The following is a 21,304-nucleotide window of genomic DNA, read 5'->3' as shown; positions in this document are numbered from 1 at the left end:
TCATGAAGGAGAGCTGACCTGCTTTATAAAACACTACATGGCTTTACACTAGCAGCAGAAATGCACGTCTCCACATGCACAAACAGAGGGGGTGGAGGCAACAAAACAACACCGTCAGCACTTCCACACGACCACCGCCACAACGAGTACTAAAATTAAGTACGAACACCCTAACTGACCACTGCAACTCGAGGGGGTCTATTGACGACAGTACTGTTTGGAACATTGTTTGGTGCAATTACTATCATATAAACACTATATACAGGGTACAATGCATGCGCTCTCTCGCACCGTACTAAGGACCGTACTCTGCCGCAACGCGGCATGTGTACGGTCCTTATTGCTTGAGTCATGAACGGTAAACTGAGAATGCTTTTTGGTGAAGGTGTTTATATTTAAACTGAATTTCGAGTGGCGGCGCTGTATTTATAACCGTAAATGAGACACATCCGTCGTCTAAGTCGTTGGAGAGAGAGAGAGAGAGAGAGACGAGCACGCGCTGGCCTACCAACTCGGCTCCAGTGACGGAGAGCTCCGCTTAGTTCACGGAACCGACTCCTTCGAGTTCTTCCAGTAAATCAAATATCGGAGATTAGAGCCGTGCCCCGCAAATCAGGACTTCTAAATTGGCCAGATAAATTAAGCCTAATTTTGACATTCCTACTGGATAGTCCTCACCTTTGTGCTTAAGATGGCTGGATAACTGATCCTGGTTTATTGCATACCCCCTAGTTTAGAATTTCAAACGACTCCCAACTCATTATGTGGTACAATAATATAACAGGAAATATGGCTTCTCTGCTCAAGTATTGTACGTATAATGTAAACATACCTACATTTTTTTTTTATTCCAAAAAAGGTCCACAGTCACATCCATAATATACTGACTGCTGCACTGAGTGTTCTTCCTTTGTTAACATGTAATTATTTGACATGGTTCTCAGTAAAATCTTCTAAATGTAGCGAATAAAACATTTTGTCTTAGGTAAAATTTACTTTTATAAGTACATAAGTTGAAGTGACAAACATCCTTAAAACATTGTTTGAACATTAGAAGATATTTTCTTTAAAACAGAACATTTGCCACCGTCCAGAACTTTCTAGAAAGGACACAGTTTAATTGCCAATCAAAGGCCACAATCATATCCAACCCAAGAAAGTTAATATGTTACAATGCATGTACATAATCTGTGTGCACAAACTGAACGTGTTTGTTACTGGGGCTGTTAAAACAAGTACAACAGTAAGGAGCTGATGTGTGTTGAGCACATGAAAGCATTCTAGCAGTACATGGCCATAAGGTCTAGTCTATACCAGTTCTGAACAGGTGGGAAAACTGTTTCAAGACGCTAGCAATAAATTATATAAAGGAGAAGTTCTGAAAGTTTGCCTATGCCAGCTATATTAGAAAATGTAAATGAAAATACAAGTCATAACACTGTTTGAAACACTAATGAATTTAATAAGAAACATGGTCTGTTAGTTCAGCCATCAAAAAACATTCTCCAAGTAATAGGAAATTAAGCAGATCTATTTATTTCAGATGAATAAAACTAGCTAAATTATTTGTAACCACATTAATGTATTTACGTTTAGTGTCTGTACCATAAATCTCGAGTGAATCATTCGTACCAATATGTGAAAAGAGCCTGTTCAAATGAACCGACTCCCTCCCGAGTATTCACTACGGAGCACGCTCTAGCTCCGCGTGGCTTGTTTACCATCCGCCGCGCCACCGAGCAGTGGATTTAGCGGCTAGCATGCCCTCTAAAGTCACTCTGCGAAGAGCTTTTAACTAATTTCCGCCACTGAACAGTGTTAGAGCCACTATGTGACGTCTAACACGGCACAATAACCCCAAGATATTTAGAAATACGAATGTGACAAAGTCGCTTTTAAAAAAAGAACACAACAGAGGTAAGACCCTAACGCGGCGGTTCCTGATGCTAGAACAGATAACGAAAAGGTAACTCAGGTGGATCGGAAGAAAACACCAACGGCCAAACAGGCAGGGCCGTTTTGATTGTTTGGTAAAGACAAATGAATATGTCCCAAAAAAGTGTCCGAATCTCGTGTATGTCTTGTATTTTATTTTCTAAATAGAAAGGCTAATTTAAAAAAATAATTGCATTGGCCTCATAAAAAAACACCGTGCAGAAACACTCGTTATAACTTCATATGGAGTGGGCGGGGCTAGGAGTCTTGGGAGAAGTCACTGGTCATCAAACACTTATATTGATCTATAAAGAAATACGTTTCTTTATACACCCTCTTGCACATCGCAATGCATTATAAATGTATGATAAATCAGGTGGTGAATTAAACACAAATCATAAAACTCGTGGTATGTACAGCTCATTTTGTATTTCTATTGGGTTACACAGAGCAAATAAACAGACATCGTGCTCTGCTATTTTCTGTTGCACCCAAAATACCTATTTAAGTTTGTACCCTGTAGAAGATGTCTTGACTGTACTTTTCACATAGTAAAGCAACAACGTGTAGCTTGACCAGACCTCTGCACTGAATTGTAATTAAATGTGCAGCTCTTTATATCTGATGTCAGTACTGGATATTAGAGGGGGACTGGTCAGTGCTGCAAGTGAATAGTTAGCCACGTTGTAAACATACACACGCAGACATACACCCTAAGGTCAGTGTCCAGGAGCAGGGCATGTTAATCTGAGAGCTCTTACCAGATGGAGTTCTTTATTTTGATCTGCAGGGCGCTGGTCTCTGAGCCCTGCAGTGGAAGGAGCGAGGGGAGAGAGCTCTGAGGATCTTCAGCCATCATCAGCAAGCGCTTCTAAGGAAGAGGAAGAAAATGAAGACGATGATGATGAGGAGGAGGAAGAGGGCGGTTAATACGCAGGCCTCAACCCGAGCCTCGAGACCACAGGAATCCCCTCAGCTCGGACCATCACGGTCCTCTCCCTAGTTAATCTCGCGCTGTCGGGCGGAGTGAGCTCGAGCCGCCGCGGAGCTGCACGCGGCTCATGGTTGTTCCTCGGTCGCCATCCAAGCCGTGGACCCAAACACAAAACAAGCGCACATGCACGGATACGGAGACTGTAACGAAAGAGAGATTTGAAACTACTCCCTACAGCTCCAGAGCTGTGCTGTACTGATCTGCACCCCTCGTCTCTCTCTCTCTCTCTCTCTCTCTTTTTCTCCCTCGCTCTCTCTCTTTCCCTCCCCTCGGACAGGCGCTGCGTATTAGCAATGTGTTGTTCTTAAATGATTCACTGAATCGGTTCCTTAATTTGGTTCTTTTAAGTGAACAAGCCAACTCGCGTTTAAGGGCGTGTACGTATATTGAAATTATTATTATTATTTTTTTATCAAAACGAAGCTGTTTTCTTACGTTGTATTTAAACGATATTAATTCTAGGCGATGGTATTAATTCCTCATTGTACAAATGTAAAGTATTTCAATCCCAGAATAATTGTAATACTCATGATTGAGGACAGGACCAAGAGAACTGTGTCAAATTCAAAATTTTAATGAAATATGCAAAATGTCATTAAACATTAAAAAAAATATGATACACATAAGTTAAAGTGAAAGACACGAAGGTGGTTCACCCAATGCAAATGTCAGCCATTGCTCTCCGATTTGCCGACCCTGGCAAATTCTCCAAAGATGGGACCTTGACTGCATAATTTCTGGTAGTGACTACGTTCACGCTGAAATTTGTCCCGTGTGTCTGTGTGATCACTGACGTGGATAGAAAAAATGTGGAAAACATTTGTATGTTGTACAATGGCAAATAAATGCACTTAGAAAAATTTGAAAAATGCTGGGAAATACAATGAAAAACGTGTTGAATACAATTCATATACAACTCAAATTCAAGTTCTCTTGAAGAAATTATGTCCTTAGGCATGGCGTGCATTTTCACTGAAAAGTTATAAATACAGACAATGAAAAAAGTAATTCACAGTATATATATATATATATATATATATATATATATATATATATATATATATATACAACCACAATTATTTTTCCTTGAATTATTATGTTGTTGTGAATCAGCCAATCAGTAGGGTATTGTTGTTGGTGAAGTCAGTGAATCAGGTTGCAGTTGTGGATGTTATATCTAAAGTATCTATATAGTATCTATATTGAAGTTAATTGTTGCTGCAAACTGGCTCTTTGTTTCTGTTTGATTTTACTAATTGCACTTACTGCGATTTAGAATGACATTACAATTTATGTTAAATGAGGTACAGCACAATGTCTACTGACAATATTTTTGTGGTATCTAAGCTGCCAGTATGTTACTGCAGATGTCTTTCATTTTCCCAGTAGGGAGATGGACTAATGTGATTGATTTACATTTCATAATATAATATTTTGACTAGTTACTTAAAATGTAGGCTACAGTTTTGTTTAAAATGATATCATAAATAATTGCTAGGAAACTATTGGAAAACGAATTGAAAGGATCGTAAGATTCTTAGTTATGAAGTGAATCATATGAATTTGAATCACTGAAAAGAGCCGGAAAGCTTTGCATGACTGCGCATGCGCGCTGGTTTCAGTGGAGAAAAACAACATTCTCCATTCCAATCCTGTTCTGACGACTGGGTTAAGCTAGGAAATATATTTTCAGTCAACAATGTGAATATAAAACAAACGGCGTTTTTATATTAAACTGACACGTATTTGCAAACACATATTTCAGTGCTTAAAAAATGAGTTTATATACCCTTTAACAAAGTCGTCAGCAAAAGTAGACAAGATAAATTCCAGTGACCAAAATTACGAATCACAATATTACATTGTTTCTTAGTGCCGCTTTGCAAAGGGGATGTCCTGACAGAAAATTCACTTATATTGATGTCATTGCTAATATATGTTTTGAATGTTCTTTATATTTTCGCTGTCCAATTAAAAACATATCAATTTCTAGTTTACTACATCATTTGAACACAGTAGCTGTCCTCAAATCGTGTGAATATTTCATGATAAATGAACCAGTAGGTTCTTTCTTTAGTTTCTTAAACTAAAGAAAGAAAAAACCCTAGTTGTGAAAGTAAGAAAATGAATATCACCCAGTGCTCCTTCAATTTATTTAGCTAACCCTGAAATCCTGCTTTGTGGAATTACCCTGTTTATTATTTTGAAAGTGCACTTTAATAAAAACTGTGAACTTATAACTGTGCATATATAGCTATTTATACTTATTAAAATAGAGCAGAGAGCGGTTGCTATGCAACAGCGTCACATTTCACAGAGAAACATGGCCGACAGACCCACCTCAGCTCCTCAGCGGGTGAGTTACGCGAAGGAAATAATAGTGTTTTTTTTGCTGCTGTTGTTTGTTTACGCACATCTGTTACTGTCAGCTTGAAAGAAAAATGTCTTTAGACGTCTATTTATCATATGTCCTGTGTTTGTGTTGCCCCACCACCGAAGCGCTTCTAAATAACCCCGATTTAACGAAGCTGACACTAACTCAGTTTTTATACCGGATTGCCTTCCATAAATCAGTAAAATTTCAGTTTTACTTCAGTGTTCCTCCGAGTTTTCAAAATTCCTGCATAAACGTGTCATTAAAATGCAAACAACTCCACTGCAAATGTTTGATCACAAATAACATGCTTTCTTAAAAGCCCGTCTAGTTATCGAATAAAGTAGCTATCTGTTAATTAAAATGACACATTTAGAAGTTGTTACCGAGAAAGAAACCATTTTATTTGGCCACAGTGAATTTACACTTAATAATGTCATAATAATCATAAAACAATGTTTCCTTTTGTGTTATGTTTTGCTTTATAATGCCTCAAAATGATCTGAAACCTGATCATTGATTTAGAATGCTACATTTCACATTAGACCATTTTCAGCATGGTAGAAATGGTGATTCATAACCCTCGTACTACAAAATAACATTACTGCCTCCTCCTATCACACAGCTTAAAAAGCCCCAGTCAGCCAGCTTGCAGAAGACTCCAGTGTCCCGACCTGTGAATCGACCTGCTTCTGCTCCAAACAAGAACCCTCCTTCAATGAACCTACTGGCCAAAGAAGAGGAATACAAGTATGCATTATGAGTGACAGCTTTTATGTTATTATCTCTATTTATTGCTTCATATCCATAACTCTGTTACATTAGGAAATAAACAAGTCACACTTTTGAAGAAAAAGAAACAGAATTAATGAACAATTACAAATGCAAAATATCAACTTGACTGTTTCTTACTCCAAGGGAGTTTTAAGTATGCATCATGCTTACTAATCAATGCTAATTCATTAAGAAGCTAAATATTTAAAATATATTTTAAAGTTTAATCAAGTGTTTGTGACAGTGCTAGGTACCTCTGGCATTATGCATATAATTAGATTTTATATTTTAAGTAGGTAACATTAATGTTACAGTTTATAAGACTTATTAATTAATTATAAATTACTTAAAGCACGTTTTGACTGGGAAGTACTGTGTAATTGTAGACGGCTTAATGCTGAACTGGAGGCAAAAACAGCTGAGCTAGTTCGGCAGGCAGAGAAAGTTATGGTAAGATAAAATCTTTACTTGGTGGATGTTTAGACACTTTGTCCCTGTCTATATACATGGCCATATGAAAGTATTGCATGTAAAATTCATAAAATTTCTTTTTTTGCAGAGGGAACAAAATGAAGTGCTCTCAAAACCCATCTCTACCCACCTGAGCATCAGTGTATCAGATGATTATGAGCATTTAGGGTAATGTAGTTTACATACAATATAATGCAGTCATAACACACCTTAACATAACATATACATACAAGTTGTTCACTGTTGAATTTACTATAATGTCTCTGTTGTGCCTCTTAATAGAGAAGAAGTGCAATCATTTAAGCAGCCCACTGCAAAGGTATGCATACAACAATTTGGCTGTTTTGATGGAGGTGAATTAACTAACCCACTTGCTGTTCATAGTATCATTTTTACTTCACTCTGTAGGCAGTGACAGAGAAAAAGTCTTTAAAACCTGGAAGACCAAACAGACCTCCTTCAGGCATAAAAAAGATAACTCAGTGAGTTAAATGTTTTGCTGGAACACATATAGAAATTCTAAACCATACCTTAGTATTATGTGCAAACAGACTAAATAGGCTTGTTTTGCTATTAAAAATGTATTCATAGCAGTAGAGACAAGAATCATAAGTCTGAAGGCAAATTTTTTTTTTCAGATTCACTACTATGTACTATATATATATATATAAACAGAGTTAAACAGACTTTCAAATGAATGCAACATATGTATATGCATGTTTGTGTGGGTCTTACAGTCCAAAAAAACAAGTATAACATTGTCGGTTGCTTAGCAGTATACATACATACATAGTAATACTTAGCACATTCAGAGGGTATTTCTATGGCATTCCTATATTCCTCTTTGCAATAATAGAAAAACAAAACCTACTGTGGTGGACGATGTTGCTGTACCTGAGGATTTTAGTGACTTCTCGCTGGCCAAAACCATAAGCAACCTTGAGGGTAGGGTGAATGACAATGTGACTTATGAACATTTGGAAGATGACATCATGCCAAGCGCTGGGGAGGAGATGAGTGCAGGTGAGCTCAAACACATAAATATTGTCCTTTTGTCTTGAGAACTGCAAAGATCCACGCAGAGGTTCTAATATAAAAAGCTGTTTAAATATATTAAAAGGAGATATATTTTGATAAGTCAATTAATAAGAGTTTCAGTTTCTAGAACAAACTATATTGAAAAAACATAAAATAATAATTTAATAATAATTGTTTGTATTTTGTGATGATAAAAATACATTATTTCTCCTTCACTGTTTTAATTTGACTTTTTTCTCTCTCTAGAGCAGCTGTAATAATTCTAATCTTAGTTTGCCAATGCTGAGTGTCAGCTAGAAGTATATAAAACCCCTCAGCAATAGACTGAGAAGCAGTAGAACAGTGTCATAACTTAATTCAATATATTTGGGATGTGTTAAAGTAGAGTTTATGATCCACAGGCACACATTTACCTGGCTTTAGTGATGCTGTTATGGCTGAAAGTAACTGAATACTCACAGCATCCAATGTAAATATTTCCCAGAAAAGCAGAATCTGTTACTACAGGAAAAGGGTTCTAACTCCCTTCAGTTTAGAAAAAAAAATGGAATACAATAAATAGTGGAAATTCTTTTTTTTTCTTAAACTAGACTTAAAAATCTGCTTGCTGTCATTTATTTACTATGCATTCTTCTGAATGTAAATGGTACATAGTGCAAATGTTTAAGATACTGCAGATATGCTAAATATGTAGTTTACATGATTTGTGTAGACCATATTGCTTGAACAGGCATTTAATCTTGTCCTGTCTGATGCTTCCAGAGGCTCAGATGCGATTTTTGAAAGCTAAATTACACGTGATGCAAGAGGAGTTAAACAGACTTTCAAATGAATGCAACAAAAGGGTAAGCGATTACATTTATAGATAAGAAAGACTTAATCATGTGAATAGGATGCATTTCAGTTTTTCTTTTTGTTTTCTTTAAGGATGATGAGAATGCAGCTTTAAGCAGCAAACTGAAGGAGGTAGAGGAGGATCGTGTGAGACTGCAGAGAACCACCAGTATGCAGCAAACTCAGTTAGAGAAACACAGAACTCTGGCTGAAGAGGCCAACAGAAATTGTGACAGTTTGCGGCAGCAAGTGACCACTTTGCAGAAGGTGGGAGCGCCCCCAACTTTGTCCCATATTGACTATAGGAAGACTTTAGACTGAATATAGGAATATTTCCCTGAGAAATTAATGGTATTTAGCCATTGAAGCATTTGTGAGGTCAGGGGCTGATGTTGGATGATTAGTCCTGGATCACAAACACTACTCCAACCCATCCCAAAGGCACTGGATGGAGCACCAGGTCATAATCTTAGTTTGCCAATGCTGAGTGTCAGCTAGAAGTATATAAAGCCCCTCAGCAATAGGCTGAGAGGCAGTGGAACAGTGTCATAACTTGATTCAATACATTTGGGATGTGTTAAAATGGAGTTTATGATCCACAGGCACACATTTACCTGGCTTTAGTGATGCTGTTATGGCTGAAAGTAATTGGATCCTCACAGCATCCAATGTAAACCTTTCCCAGAAAAGCAGAATCTGTTACTACAGGAAAAGGGTTTAAACTCCCTTCAGTTTAGAAAAAAATTGAATACAATAAATAGTGGTAATTCTTTTTTTGTTTTCACAGTAAATACGTGGCTGATGTTTTTGAGTACTACATAACCTTATGATTTATGGGCACAGGAGAAGTAGTTGATTAACTGAGCTTATGTATGAACTATATTCTCCATTCTGTGGACCAGGGATTTTTTTTTACCTTGAACTTAAGATAACCTGGCTGCTCCAGGTTATGTCTCAGTTTAACGGAATCAAGCATGTTGTATCTCAGACTGCTTCCCACATTGAAGAAGCTGTTAATGACAGAGCCAGTGCAGAGGAATGCCTGGCATGGGCCCTTTGACACGATTAGCCCAGCATATGTAAAGTGAAGCCATCCTGCAGTTGGCGAGTGCACTTATAGATCTGGAAAGGTGGGGCCCTCATGGTCATGTATATACATAAAGCCAAAAGGAAATAAGTTTTGATACTGGTAATGGTACAGAAAAAGATACATTGCCATGTTACATAACCCTGCTTGTATGACTGAGTGTAACTGAGGTGCCTCATGCACTGTATGTATATATATTTGATTGTAAGAAAGCCTACTTGTCTTACTTTATTTGTTTTACACGGTTTAGTATTTTTGGCAGTCAACCTACCATATTGTACCTAGGCCTTTAAAAATAAAAAGTGAACCTACAGGTTACTTGTTATTAAACCTTCCCATTAATTTCCCAGAATGACAGACTGAGCTTAAGATAAAAAATTTAAAGGCATTAAAAAATCAGCCAAACATATTCTCCAACTTTTCAATTCCTTTCAAATAGAAATTTCATCTGAAGGTTTCCCGTAATCATATATTCATGACAATTGTTTTATTATTTTGTGGAAAATTCAGGAGGTGGAGGGCATGAAAAGGGCACAGAAGCAGGCAGCCAGTGCCCACAGTGCTACAGAAGTAAGGCTGAACAGAGCTCTGGAGGAAGCAGAGAAGAGCAAAGCACAAGTCAACAAGCTAAAACAGACTAGTAAGGTACTGAGCAGCTTAAATCTAAACCACATTAAATCCAGTTACTCTTGTTTCCAGATATAAGTTATATATATATAATAGTTATTATTCCTCATTATACATTAACCATTCTGAATTATTCAGAATAATTCTGGCGCCCCCTCCAGGGTGTATTCCCTGGGTTCTTTAAAATACACTTATCACAGTTTTCTTTTAAAGGACTCTGCAAACCATGAGCAGCAGAGGATTGAAGCACTGCAAGCTGAGAACAAAAAGCTGGAGAAACAGAAGGCTGAACTAATCATTGGCTTTAAGAAGCAGCTTAAGCTGATTGATATTTTAAAAAGGCAAAAGGTGAGTTTTCCAAAAAATATATTTTGACTATTTTTACACTTGATCATTTGACATGTCTTTATTGTCATGATTGTAAATATCCACACGAATGTGGATAGATATTATCCACTGATGAAACAAAACATTGAGGTGGTGTTCCCAGATGCATTTTAGTCAGATGTAGTATATGTTTTTGAAGTCACATTCACCAACTAAACCTCTGTCCCACTCTTAACAGATGCACTTTGAAGCAGCAAAGATGTTGTCCTTCACAGAAGAAGAATTTATGAAAGCACTGGACTGGGGCAAACCATAGTGCATTCAAAAAAGCTGGATAATGAATTTCAGACTTAGAAAGTATGTGGTTTATCTTGTCAAAAACACAGAAAATAAGTGAACTCAACATTCTGTATTTTTAGTAATTAGGTACATTTTAAATATAATTCCATTTTTTGTAACTTATTTTTATACATTATCTTCTATCTTCTATTATATTATCTTCCACATTGGTCACAACACTTCTAACACATGTCTGCCCTCTAGAGGATACATTTGGGAGCAGTTTTCATTTAATTTGTTTCAGATTATTTATGGAATGAAGGAAATATACAAAATATTTTTATTGAAACACACAAGTTTACTGCTGGTTGATATTTCTGTTACTGTGGGTCTGATATATGAGAATATAACAATAATTGCAACACAGATGTCCATACGTTGTGGTTCCTCAGTAGTCTACAGGAGGTAAGGTGACCATTTTTGCGAATTCCTCATAGTAAATAAGGCCATCAGAGCCAACATTGGCCTCCTTAAACAACTCATCCACTGCAGAGACAAAGAAAAGGATTTTCAGTTTTCTTAATGGACTGAATACCTAAAATGCTACAAATCATATTTTATTTACACCGTGTATGAGTCATAGGCAAATATATCATTTGTGTTGTGCAGATATAATGATACAATAATATAGTATAGTTGGAAATAAAATCTTAGATATTTCTTACATATTTGTTTTACAATCAAGTTCCTACTTCACTGAAACATATTTGTTGTAGTCAAATCTAAGTTTGTCCATTGATGTGATAACAGGAAATATTTGTCTTAAAAAGAGGCAGGTTTAGGTATTTTTTATCAGATGTTATTTTATTGTCTACTAGGTCTTGCAAGGTTGTTGAAAGTTAAATTTTCTCAACATTTTTTAATACAATTTTAAACTCAGTTTTGTAAAGTGTTTTTTTTTTCTTTTCATTGCGTTCTTTTCATTATTTCAAGAATGCTTTCATCTTTTCTATCTGAAATATTGTCTGAAACACATCTATGTGTTTGATTGGTCTTTTGCACAGTACACTATATGAAGGCATTGTTTGTCAAAAGACATTGGTATCTGTAGTTCTGCCCATCTCTACTGTGGACTGGATAATATCAAATCAGTCCTCTTACATTTTATTGCCTTTGAAGAACCTTAAGAAATCCAGATCCTATATTTAAACTAGCATCCCTTCCACTCTACCTTCTTTATCTGTGAGTTTCTCTCCCAGGCCTGTGAGCTTGGCTCGAAGCTCTGATGCCAGGACGTAGCCTTTCTTCTGCTTGTCAGTCATACGCATGGCTTCCAGGATCTCAGTCTTTGGGTCCTCTTGCTGCATCTGCCTGTGCATCATGGACAGGAAGGTGGAGAAGTCCAGCTCACCAGTTTTATCTGAGCCAGGACACCCCCAAAGTTACATACAGAGCGGATAGAGAAAAACACTGAAATCATAACTCAGTTCAAGGCAGCTCTTAAAATTTTATGTGCCTCTGTGTAAAATAATGTTTTATGCTCTGTTAGTATTTATTTGTATGTAATTACACATACAAATAAACACTAACAGAGCATATACAGGACAAATACTTTGTTGAAAGTTCCCTGAAAATATTGTATGTTGTTGTTTGTTTGCAATATATTTTAATATGTGGTAAAAGTGGAGAAATGTCATATGTGGATTTGTGGGGTGTAGAAAATCAACAAAACATGTAGTTTGACCAGAAGTGCTCACACTTTTGCATACGCCTGTATAGTGGAGTACATACACACTCCTATATATTAAACCCAGGTATAATATAGAGGTAAAAAGCAGCATAATCTATACACTATTGATTATTGTTATTTTTCTGATTTTTTTAACAAATAGCCCACATTACATTTTTCTGGTAAAATATTCTGTTCAGCAATTCACCCTCAATTTTTATTTAAATAATTGAATATATTTTAAATACCTAATTTGATAGCAACTAGCAATAGGTAACATTTAATTTGATCCTTGTGTAGAAATCAACTAAGCAGTGTGTTCAGATTTTTGCATACAATTATATGTGGACCATAGTATGATCTATAGAACATTAATTATAGTGTTAATTATATTAATTATATTGTAATTATACTTTACCTATCTTATGAACCTGCAGGTGTCGGTCGACTTCATTATAAGTGGGACAGGTACCTAATGAACGCATGACTGTTATCAGGTCCTTAGCTTCAATCTTCCCCTTTCTCTTCTTATCATACAATGAGAAACATTCTTTAAATTCTATAAAGAAAAACAGTACGAAATTATAATGGTATAAAAATGATACAAATTACTGTTTTCAGGCAGCATGGTGGCACAGCAGGTAGTGTCGCCGTCACACAGCTCCAAGGACATGGAGGTTGTGGGTAAAAGTCCCATTCCAGGTGACTGTCTGTGAGGAATTTGTTGTGTTCTCCCTGTGTTCGTGTGGGTTTCTTCCAGGTGCTCTGGTTTCCTCCCACGGTCCATAAACACGTTGGTCAGTGGATTGGCGACTCAAAAGTGTCCGTAGGTTTGAGTGAATGTGTGAGTGTGTGTCGCCCTGTGAAGGACTGGTGCCCCCAGGGTGTGTTCCTGCCTTGTGACTAGTAATTCCGAGTAGGTTCTGGACCCAATGCGACCCAGAACTTGATAAGCCTTTACAGACAATGAATGAATGAATGAAATTACTGTTTTAGAAATCAAGGAATTTGAAAACTAGTGGTGTGAATAACATTTAAGAGCGATGAATTACAAAAAACCTTTAAGCTCAAGCAGTATTCAGATTTGTAGTGTTTTACTGAAGTAAACCATTTTAATACTATAACATACATATTTCAGCAAATATACTGTGTTCTCAATACATTTTCAAACCCCATGTAAACATCAACTTAATAGGCCACACAAAAATGAATGCTCTTATTTTTGATGTTTCTTTCAAAATATTAACAAAACTCTAAACTTTTTCAATTCTATTTCTGAAGGGCACTGAACACTACATTATGAAGTTTAGTCGTAATTGTCCCTGTAACTAAAGTAACTTAAATCCACTTACCATTAATCTGAGTCTGGGACAAAAACTTTGCCTAAGTATGGTAAGAAAAAAAAATTAAGAAACAAAAGGCATGTTAGAAACCATAAAATACCCAACAGAAATGTATTAATTCATAAAACCTATTAAACTATACTAATACAAATCCATTAGCACTCACCATTGTAGGACACGTCTCACCTGTGGACAGGTGTCTTCCTGTAATTTCCCACCCTCAGAGCTACTGTCACGATCTAAAGTCCACAACACTGACAAAGTAACTGATAGCCTTGTTCCCATAGCAACACTGATATACAATCCCACCTGTCCCAATGAGCTCTCCTTATTCCAAAAACAGGCATGGTCACATGGTCACCAGTTAATAGCTAAACGATGCACTCATCAGCCACATGATTAAAACCACAGACAGGGGAAATGACTAATATTGATTATATCATTACAATGGAACATGTTGCGGGGTGGAATGTATTCTGCAACGTGTGAACATTCAGTTCTTTGTGCCAATCTGCTGGTAGAAGGAAAAGGGGCAGAGCATCTATAAAATTGCATCTTGTTCGATGTTGTGGTTAGTACCTACCTAAAGTTGTCCAACAAAGGACAATCAGTGAATCTGCGAAAGGCTCATGGGTGCACAAGGCTCACTGATACACACTAGGAAGCAAAGGCTATCCCAGTAGTTTGCAAACTGTTGACAGAGTGCCCCTCATTTGTAAATAAGAATAATTTTGAGACGAAGGTGCATTGTTGAAATAAGATTTGGCAAGAGCACTGTGGTGCAATGTGCTATTTTGTGTTGGGAAAGCTATGGTCCTGACAATCATATAGATGTTACTTTCTCATGTACCACCTACATTTAATATGTATTTTTTCATTTACAAAATGTTGCCTTGAATGTTGTTAAAAATATGAAAGAATTATGCATGATAAATATACAAGAACAGAACAAATGCAGCAGGATCACATGCTCAGATTACTAAAACACTTTTTACCATACAGGATAAAAGACATAATAAACAACATCACATCACAAAATATGGGTGTGTACAGTCTTAATGTAGATCACAGATTAGATCAGTTATTTTTTCAAATCCAGCATTTATGATGTTTATTCAGTACCTTGTAAATGATTGTTGCAATTCAGACCTATATAAAAATGTATTTTGTAATAGGACAGTGACCAAAAACTTTTATTTTAAAGGGTGACATATAGTTAATACAACACGCTTTAACAGATTTTAGCCTATTTTACCCCCCATCTTTACCTAAATTGTTCACAAAAACTTTGTGGATAAACAAAAAACAACATTTTTATTCACTCCATTTGTATTGCAAGGTGATTGTATATACTTGGAAAGACGGAATATAGCGTCGCTGTCCAATGAAAAACATGTAATATACATTTCTGTCAATTTTAAGTTAATACATCATTTAAACACAGCATATCACATTGTTGTAAAACATCAAGGTGAATGGACTAATAGCAATGTTCCAAAATTACTTGGAATAAAATCTTTTTACACTGACTTCCAGATTTCCACTGAAAGTTAAGAAGGTGTTTCCTTTCTTCTTCTGCTAAAGTTAATAAGTTAATATCTTAATAAGCAAGTTATTATTAAATATTTAATAAGTTAATAAAATGTTAATCTTTTGGGGATACATGTTTTCAATTGGACGTTGAGAATACATGGAATTTCGGAACACATGATCACTGATCCTAACACTGATCCTAGAATATTACATTATTACATAAGTTACATACATTTATAAAAATGAGCTGCAATGTATTTAAATAAAATACAGTTATTTTACACAACAGTAGCAATTGCTCCAACAGCAAAAGTTTCAAATTACCTGACAGAACAGAGAATGCATAGATATTAAAAGGAGCACAACAGTCAATATAATTTTTCTGTGACCAATACAATTTAGGAGCTAAATATTCTGGTAAATACTGGCAGATATTAATTTATAGTTCACATTTGAATTTTTGTCACCAATATTTTTCTTATGTAGTGTTTTACTCACTGATTTTATTAATCTCACACTTATTAAGTTAAACAAACCACATGAACTCACATTGATATATAAATATTCTTAAAATATGAATGGATTCATATTTGGCTTTGGTTTCAGTTAAGAGCTAACTCTTATTCTATATTCATTCTATTCACAAAATATTCTGTTTTGTGTGTGGTACAGCATGTTAGTAAAACATGCAAGTACCACTAAACTTTTTGTAACACATAAAACATGACCTCAGATTATGTAAGTCTTGAAAGTTCTGGGTAAACCCCAGTCTGCTTTCTCAGCATATATTCATATCAGTAACTATATAAGAAACAAAAGAATCAATTAAAGAAATTATTAAATTCGACTCGCACTATTCTTATTAGGAAATAGGACTGAACAATTTTGGGGAAAATATCTAGTTGTGATTTGTCTGGTGTTATTGTTCTAATAAATTTAGCATTAGTACTCTTTCAGTTTCTCAGAAAACATCCCCACATAAAAGACAGTTAGACTTCAGCTTCTGATTTGAAAACTGTGCTCTTTCAAACTAAGATCTAATTATGAAAATGATTATTTATTCAGCCCTATCCAGTTGCAGAATCTTTTATGGACAACTGATTACATGGAAGAATTAAAATGGCTCTCTAAAACCTCCTTTAATATCTAAATAAATTAGCTTTGAGCTCACTTATTTATATACTACACTGACAGTTTATACTTTTTGACACTTTTTGTCATAACTTCCCATACCTTCCCATGTAACTTCCCATACCCTGATAAAACTCCACTATGTAACTTAATTACGTTTTGGTGCAGTGAAAATATCCTAAACTTGCTTGTGTTCTGAATGTGTCTATATCTTAACTGCCTTTTATATATAACGTGTAATAAGACCAAGGTTCTGGCACATAGATAATACCAGGGTATTTTTTGCGCAAGACACTGTCATTCCATAGATAAATGACCCAAACAACCACCAACCCCAGAGTAATGATAAAGTTGTAAAGGAGAAAGCGTCCATTACTATCCAACACGTAGCCCATCCGCTTCTGTCGCATCACTGTAGCAGCCATAGCAAAAAATGTGAAGACAAATAGTACAAAAATCTGACCTTCTGTCACTAGGTACCTGCCAAAAAAAATTAAAAATATATATAGTTATTTTAGGGATGCCAATAATGATAACCATTCTAATATGTCATAGTATTTAAGGGAAGACAAACAACTAGGGTACATTTAAATACTGACCAATAATAAATTGCACTCGGGAACAGCATTAGCCAACCTGACCGTGGCATCTTCTCCTCTTTGGCCTGTGTGAAACAGCCAGTGAAGTAAAGAAAGAGAATGAGGAAGAATGGCATATACCTGTAATGGAGGAAGAATGCATTTTACAAAGATACTATTTGTGAAACATTTTTCATCACAAAGCAGATTCACACTATTATTAACCAAGAATAAGGTAGACAAACCAAGAGAATAAAAGAATAAGGTAAGAGAATGAGAAATAGAGCGTAATAACTTTACCTACCACATGCAATGACCTAAGTGTTCATCATAATAATACAGGAGCTCAAAGGAGTCAATCTGAAAGTAAAACAAAGTTGTTATTATTAGGTACATTTTGGCCATTTGACCATTTCACTTCATATACCAGTTGAAGTTCAAGATGAATAACACAATGTAAATTCTGTGAGGAGCTGGTAAGGACCATTTAGGAAAATGGAGGGAAAAGAATATAGATTGTGAAGGTGCATTTAATATAATAGTTCCTGTGTTTGCCATCACAGTTTGTACATCCTGCAGTAAAGGAAACATATAGTGATAAAATACAAGCTATAAAACAGAATGCTTCAATTCCATATGCTGATACACAAGTCCAACTATTATATTATTTTTAATACATTGAACAGGTTTCAATTAGTTAATGGTAATAAAGCCAAACCACTATAAATATTGCTAATCCAACCATAAACTTTAGCTTGTTTCTGTCTATCTTTAATCTGATTAATTACCAGTGATACAGGCTTCAAGTCTTTTATGATGGGGTTCTCTCGGACAGACAGGTGGTTCTGGTAACCACTGAGAATGAGGCGGTGGTTGATGGAGTCTCCCACCAGATGGATGCTAGCCCCCATAACAAAGGTGATGATGCTCACATAAACCGCAGACCTTGGCAGATTAGTGGGGCTTCGCTCCATCAGCTACAAAACAGTTCAGTCACAGGTCATTTCAAAAAGACATTTATGTTTAAACTATATCTAATTAAACCACAAAAAATGATTGTTTTAACACAGTCTAACATTACACTAATATAATAATGAATCACTGAGTGTATTATGAGATTGACATGCACCTTGAGCAGCAGAAATGGTGTGATGACATTGTAGGCCATGTGGAAGTAATCTCCAGCACTGGGCTTGTTCAATGGGAACCATTCCAGTGGAAGTATGATCTAAAATAAAAAGATTATTAAGAGTATTAAGAGCAGGTAGTGTCGCAGTCACACAGCTCCAGGGACCTGGAGGTTGTGGATTCAAGTCCTGCTCTGGGTGAATGTCTGTGAGGAGTTTGGTGTGTTCTCCCCAAGTCCACGTGGGTTTCCTCCGGGTGCTCCGGATACCTCCCATGGTCCAAAACACACGTTGGTAGGTGGATTGGCGACTCAAATGTGTCCATAAGTATGAGTGGGTGAGTGAATGTGTGTGTGTGTCACCCTGTGAAGGACTGGCGCCCCCTCCAAGGTGTGTTCCTGCCTTGATTCTGGGTAGGCTCCAGACCCATCGTGACCCTGAACTGGATAAGCGGTCCAGACATTGAATGAATGAATGAATGAATGGTGGCATTTAGCATCCACATTCGGCTCTGTCAGTATATTTAATTCAAGGGCTATAGATCAGACAGGTTTCATGCAACAATTCTGACACAGCCGACACACATAGCACTATATGCAAACTGAGCACATTCAAATAATAATGTGACCTAAAAGACAAATAATATATAAATATAAAAGAATTTAATTAAAAACATTGTCCACAAATAATACTAAAACATTAGTGTAATTACTTAATGTGGCAAAATCCATTCTAATAAAGATACTCACCATTACAATAGGTCTCCCAAAATCCAGTATCCAATTTTGCACAGTAAAGTAGAACCAGAGGTCAACATGGAACAGGGACTGTGTGGCAGAATTTGCTCCTCTCTCTCTCCCAATTGAGCTGTACAAAGAGAAAAGGATATAAAATTGTATTAACTAAATAGCAATGAGCTGCAGACCAGGGTAAAGAGTTGGAAAAAAAAAAGCTTTTATAGCTGTATAAAAGTAGTTTGTTTAGATGGTGAATAAATAATATAAGAGAAATAAAGTATCATAGCAGAGTTTCAGATCACTAAGAGCAGGCAGACTAATGCATGTCTCTGGGATTGCACTGGAGAATTGGAACACCATTTTTCTAAAACATATTCCCTCAGTCGGTGTTTTGACAATGGCCCTGGTTAGCACTAAAAAAGGCATCAGTCGACTGCTTTCAACTGGGTTGTAAATCTGGTAATAACAAGAGCAATTAAAAAAAATATTACGTCACTTCAGAAACAGGCCTGTTTTTTTTTTTTTTTTAGTACCACTGGTCTTGCTGACAGTGTGGTCACATGCTGCATTTACGTTCCCAGTTACCCGAGGAACAGCTGAGCTTTTGTTTTTACTTAGTGCTAGCTATATCCCTGATGTTTTCTTGGATAAATAATGGGAAGTACATTAGCCTTTACTATGCAGCAGCTGTTTACATTGTTCCTACAATGAGTATCCTCTCCAAAAATTAATTTAGTAACAGGAACCGTAAACACTTCTGCTTTCGCTGAATTAAATGACTGTCAAGACCTTAAATATGACGCCGCTGTCGTCTCCGCTTTTTGTCGTTTCCGTATCATGTTTATAGGTAAAAGCTGTCTGTGATATTAGTCTGAAGTTTAAGCTCTAATTCTAAACTCATTCCTCTGTTTGAGCTGATCGTTCAAATCCAGCACCGCTACCAGCAACTCTTCTCATCACATCCGCCACCGAGCACGCCGTTCCGCTGATCTCAGATCAGACTCAGGGGCCAGACCCTATTGGTTAATTCGGGCTCATTTCAGTTGGCCATCTACTGCCCCGTAGTGCATTGTTGAGTTACAAAAACTGACTTTTAGACCCAGATAACCCATTGTATCCAAATGTATTGATCTGTACAAATGTCGATGAAGTCCTGGTTGCTTTTTATTACCCATGTCGAACCAGTATCTCCGCAGAACCCTAAGTTTCTCCGCAGGGCACTATGTAGGGATCAGGAAGCCATTTGATATTCACCCTCATTACGGTACCGCGGTCACGCCATCTGCACTTCGCGAAAACGCAGTCACGCCATCTACACTAGGATTTCTTGTGCGCTTCTACATCACAGTTTACGGTAGAACGTGTGCGAGCGAGAGGGGGGACTCGCAGAAAAGCGCAGATATTGAAAATTCATAAGAAATTAATGTAAAACATAATTCAATACAGTTAATATTAAAAACAGGCCTGATTGGCTAAAAGAACGGTTTGTTACCAGAAAATCTCACTGTTGTATTGAAAAACATGTCCTCAGGTACACAGGGTATAATATTTATGTGCATTTACTGTAAGAATTAGAAGTAATAGGCTTGAAAAAAACTTCAAAAAACCCTATGGATATTAAATTCCATAAAATGGTTAAATCAAACTGTTACCAGACCACTCCACTGCATTCTTGAAGAGCATGTTCTCAGGTACTCATAGTATAATTTTCATACATTTTTACTGTAGGAATATGAAGTAATATTATTTGATGATGTTTAATTTACATATATGGACAATTTTGAGTTCTATTAAAGGGTTAAATCAAACTGTTACCAAACCACTCCACAGCAGCCTTGAAGAACATGTTCTAGAGTACCCAGAGAATAATTGTCAAACATTTTTACTGTAGGAATTTTGAGTAATATCATTTCAAACTCATAAATATGCTGTTTAATTTACAAATATTGCAGAATTTTGAGAGCTATTAAAGGGTTAAATCAAACTGTTACCAAACCATTCCACTGCAGCCTTGAAGGACATGTTCTCAGGTACCCAGAGAATAATTTTCATAAATTTCTACTGTAGGAATTTGGAGTAATAGCATTACAAACTTCATAAGAATAACAACACAATTCCACAAATTGCAGAATGCTGAAGGCCATAAAATGGTTAAATCAAACTGTTACCAGACCACTCCACTGCAGTCTTGAAGAGCATGTTCTCAGGTACCCAGAGAATAATTTTCATACATTTTTACTGTAGGAATTTGGAGTAATATTATTTCAAATCTCATAAAAAATGATGCTTAATTTACATATGTGGCCAATTCTGAGTGCTATTAAAGGGTTAAATCAAACTGTTACCAAACCATTCCACTGCAGTCTTGAAGAGCATGTTCTCAGGT

The 21,304-nt window shown here is 36.3% G+C and overlaps 4 protein-coding genes across 6 annotated transcripts in view; 1 reads left to right on the top strand and 3 right to left on the bottom strand.

Moving 5' to 3' along the window:
- Positions 1–2,836, bottom strand: part of LOC136679145 (DNA-binding protein RFX7-like) — a 41,041-nt gene extending 38,205 nt beyond the window's left edge. Inside the window, exon 1 of the mRNA XM_066657475.1 lies at positions 2,697–2,836. Coding sequence (XP_066513572.1) covers positions 2,697–2,794 — 98 coding nt within the window. The 5' untranslated portion in view covers positions 2,795–2,836. The remainder of the gene's footprint in view (positions 1–2,696) is intronic.
- A 2,415-nt stretch (positions 2,837–5,251) lies between these two features.
- On the top strand, positions 5,252–12,134 carry LOC136678802 (testis-expressed protein 9-like). 2 transcript variants are annotated; one of them, XM_066656942.1, is made up of 13 exons: positions 5,252–5,285; positions 5,929–6,053; positions 6,464–6,527; positions 6,637–6,716; positions 6,831–6,867; positions 6,957–7,030; positions 7,405–7,571; positions 8,349–8,431; positions 8,514–8,687; positions 10,018–10,152; positions 10,348–10,482; positions 10,700–10,818; positions 12,000–12,134. In XM_066656942.1, the coding sequence occupies exons 1-12, from the start codon at positions 5,253–5,255 to the stop codon at positions 10,775–10,777; spliced, it is 1,185 nt and encodes a 394-aa protein (XP_066513039.1). In that variant the 5' UTR covers position 5,252; the 3' UTR covers positions 10,778–10,818; positions 12,000–12,134. The 2 variants fall into 2 exon arrangements, with proteins under 2 accessions (XP_066513039.1, XP_066513038.1); XM_066656941.1 differs by having other exon boundaries at positions 10,700–12,106.
- LOC136678803 (calmodulin-like protein 4) lies at positions 11,174–12,205 on the bottom strand. The gene is made up of 2 exons (XM_066656943.1): positions 11,972–12,205; positions 11,174–11,286 (listed from the first exon to the last, which is right to left on the bottom strand). Exons 1-2 carry the CDS (start codon positions 12,120–12,122, stop codon positions 11,189–11,191), a joined length of 249 nt encoding a protein of 82 aa, XP_066513040.1. The 5' UTR covers positions 12,123–12,205; the 3' UTR covers positions 11,174–11,188.
- Positions 12,206–14,714: 2,509 nt separating this feature from the next.
- On the bottom strand, positions 14,715–19,896 carry LOC136679113 (ceroid-lipofuscinosis neuronal protein 6 homolog). Of its 2 annotated transcripts, XM_066657416.1 has the most exons (8): positions 19,708–19,896; positions 18,931–19,048; positions 18,184–18,282; positions 17,843–18,031; positions 17,359–17,414; positions 17,076–17,195; positions 16,810–16,956; positions 14,715–15,669 (listed from the first exon to the last, which is right to left on the bottom strand). In XM_066657416.1, exons 1-8 carry the CDS (start codon positions 19,755–19,757, stop codon positions 15,666–15,668), a joined length of 783 nt encoding a protein of 260 aa, XP_066513513.1. In that variant the 5' UTR covers positions 19,758–19,896; the 3' UTR covers positions 14,715–15,665. The 2 variants fall into 2 exon arrangements, with proteins under 2 accessions (XP_066513513.1, XP_066513512.1); XM_066657415.1 differs by having other exon boundaries at positions 14,715–16,956.
- Positions 19,897–21,304: the final 1,408 nt, after the last annotated feature.

Source organism: Hoplias malabaricus, chromosome Y, assembly GCF_029633855.1.
Source record: "Hoplias malabaricus isolate fHopMal1 chromosome Y, fHopMal1.hap1, whole genome shotgun sequence".
Lineage (NCBI taxonomy): Eukaryota > Metazoa > Chordata > Actinopteri > Characiformes > Erythrinidae > Hoplias > Hoplias malabaricus.
The sequence above is the reverse complement of the archived record's forward strand: the minus strand, read 5'-3'. Positions and strand labels throughout refer to the sequence as shown.